Here is a 2,995-nt window from a genome sequence, read left to right on the forward strand (position 1 = left end):
AACAGACCCAGCTCTCTCAGCCTTTCCTCACACGGAAGGTGCTCCAGGCCCTTCATCATCTCAGTGGCCCTGCACTGGGCCCTCTCCAGGAGTTCCTTGTCCTTCTGGAACTGAGGAGCCCAGAACTGGACACAGCACTCCAGGTGAGGCCTCACCAGCGCAGAGAAGAGGGGGACGATAACTTCCCTCGGCCTACTGGCCATGCTCTTCTTAATGCACCCCAGGATGCCACTGGCCTTCTTGGCCATGAGGGCATATTGTTGGCTCATGGTCATCCTGTTGTCCAGTAGGACTCCAAGGTCCTTTTCCCCAGAGCTGCCCTCCAAAAGAACAGCCCCCAACCTGTACTGATCCATGGGGCTGTTCTTCCCCAGATGCAGTACTTTACACTTGCATTCCAGTAGATTTCTCCACACCCAGCTCTCCAGCCTGTCCAGGTCACGCTGGATGGCAGCGCAGCCGTCTGGCGTGGCAGCCACCCCTCCCAGGTTTGGTATCATCAGCAACTTGCTGAGAGTACATTCCATCCCTTCGTCCAGGTCATTGACGAATATATTGCCTAGGGCTGGACCCAGCACTGACCCCTGGGGGACGCCACTAGCCACAGGCCTCTGAGTAGACTCTGCCCCGCTGACCACAACTCTGAGCTCTTTCCTCCAGCCAGTTCCCAATCCACCTCACCACCCAATGGTCCAGTCCACACTTCCTAAGCTTGCCCATGCGGATGGCTTGGGAGACCGTGTCAAAAGCTTAAAATTAAGCAATTTTTAAACTAATAATTCTCAATCATCCACAATCACCTACAAAATTATCCACAAACCCATCCATTACAAAGTATAATTACATTCAGTACAACCAGATTCTACGCTGTATTTTTAATTTGCAAATTCGGATGGTTTTGATCAACAACTTCTCTACAGCACCACCCATATGGCCCCCTTCATCTTATTACACAAAATCTGAAACAAATGACCGTTTGCCCTGGGGACAGGAAAAAACAAAGTTTGGAAGCAACAAAAGCAGAATCCTTATTTCTGTTTAGGTTATGCTCTGTGGAAGCTGGGAAGCTCTCAATGAAGCACACAAAATGACGCAACCATGAACCAGATTAATACAGCACTCAATCACAAACTGTGGGAATTACAGTTTTTTGGGTGTTTCAGTGCCTGTAATATGCAACATATGACCGTTCAACATATGATGCCTGAAAGACTCTCCAGTAACTTTAAGACCTGGAGAAGTGTTGATAAATTAATTTTGCAATGAAACTATCAAGAAAGATCTTTCTTTGAAAATCTGCAAGCATGTACTAAAGTTGAAAGGAAGCAGATTTTCAGAAAGCATCCATAAAAAATTCTCTCCTTACTTCCATTAGAACTGTTCACCTATTTCTCTCTAGAAACAGAACTGACTTTATTGACATTTTTTCCCCTCACTGACATCTTCACTAAAGAACAAACATGAAAATGCTTACTGTGCTGTTGCGCACATTGTCAATCAGTGACACAGGGCAAACCTACTGCGTGAGGAGTAGGATTTCACCTGCATTGCTGTCAGTGCTACAGCCATGAACGAGATGGTAAGAGCCTATCAACACTCTGACTTTCAGTACCCCCTCAGGACTAGCATGCAGGGAACTACACCTCCTCTTTTCCTTCCTCATTTCAACCATATTTAACAAACCTCAGAAGAGAGAAAATCTACAGCATGACTTTGCTAATTTTATTTTTAAAATCAATTATCTTCACATTCTAAACAACAACTTAGTTGCTAATTCTTTTCTAATCACACATCAGACAAAAGCAAGACTGAAGACGAACGGAGACACAGTCGGTGCGCTCTCAAGCCACTTACCCTGCAGGAGGACTATCACCACTGTCCAGCTTTACATCCACTGTCTTTTGACTTGTCTCCAATTCGTTAATAATTTTGTCTATCTGACCAATCATTCGGTTCACCCTCTTGGTCAACCTCTTGCTTGCCTTTGACTCTTCCACTACCTCTTCCTGGCCAGCTTTAGAGAGCTCTTTTATCTCTTGCAAATCCTAAAAGAAATGGTCAAGAGGGAGAAAAGCTTTCGTCAGTGTGAATTCTCAACAGACACTACTGACTTTGACTAACGCTTCGAGACAGAAGCCACTTGTAAATGAAGTGCAAATGTATAGACAAATAAAGGCAAACTGGAATTCGAATAATAAATTCGAACACTGCTGCCGTTCTCATGCACCCCATTAAACGTTACCTTCCACGTCTTTCATAAAATTGGGTAAGAGTCGTTTTTCTTAACTTGAAGTATCTGTAATACTGACATCTATGCTCAACAAGACAGAACTGCAGCATGCAGCAGTCAGTCAGCACCCCTCAGTCTAGTCACCCTGGGAATAAGGGGAGGAAGAGGATTCTCCTCGGGTGAGAACTACTCCGGTGATTTTTAACTAGGCTTTAAACACATTATACACACAAGACACTGTATAAAACAGTATAAAGCTCATTTACTCAGCTACCAAATACAGGCTAACAGACATCCAAGAAAGATAATCTTGAACTCTGTGGATCATTTATGCTAAAACTAAACATAAACAGAAATAATAAAAACAGAAGTAGAACCTCCATGCCCCATGCTTCACCTCGTTATACTCCTGGATATCACCCTTCAACTCCTCAAGCTCCTCCTTTTCCTTTGTCAGTGATTTTTTCTGTTCCTGCAGCTTGGTGCAAGCGTCACTCAGCATGTCAATCTCCTCCTTAGTGATTTCCTCACCCTGTAACAGAAAAGATACACAAAGACAGACACATTTGTGATTTTCTTCAAAGATTTTGGGTCTTTTTCCAGAAGAGATAAACTAAAGATTCTTTTTCCACGTTTGGAGTCAATATTGTAAACTGGCATTTTGAGGCTAATGCTACACCTGAAATGCTAAGGCAATTAGTTTGCTACAGTCCGTATTTTTGAAGTGCACCAGTGGTAAATTCAGCTAATTCAAACCACTACGTG

General features: G+C 43.7%; 1 protein-coding gene across 1 annotated transcript in view; it reads right to left on the reverse strand.

Moving 5' to 3' along the window:
* The window catches only part of LOC104516189 (LETM1 and EF-hand domain-containing protein 1, mitochondrial-like), a gene marked incomplete at its 5' end in the record, with an annotated part of 5,853 nt that extends 3,091 nt beyond the window's left edge, over nucleotides 1-2,762 (reverse strand). The window contains 2 exons of the mRNA XM_010160437.1: nucleotides 1,855-2,045; nucleotides 2,628-2,762. Of these exons, the coding sequence (XP_010158739.1) occupies nucleotides 1,855-2,045; nucleotides 2,628-2,762 (326 nt within the window). The remainder of the gene's footprint in view (nucleotides 1-1,854; nucleotides 2,046-2,627) is intronic.
* Nucleotides 2,763-2,995: the final 233 nt, after the last annotated feature.

The sequence above is a fragment of the Eurypyga helias genome, unplaced genomic scaffold (genome assembly GCF_000690775.1).
Source record: "Eurypyga helias isolate BGI_N326 unplaced genomic scaffold, ASM69077v1 scaffold36461, whole genome shotgun sequence".
Lineage (NCBI taxonomy): Eukaryota > Metazoa > Chordata > Aves > Eurypygiformes > Eurypygidae > Eurypyga > Eurypyga helias.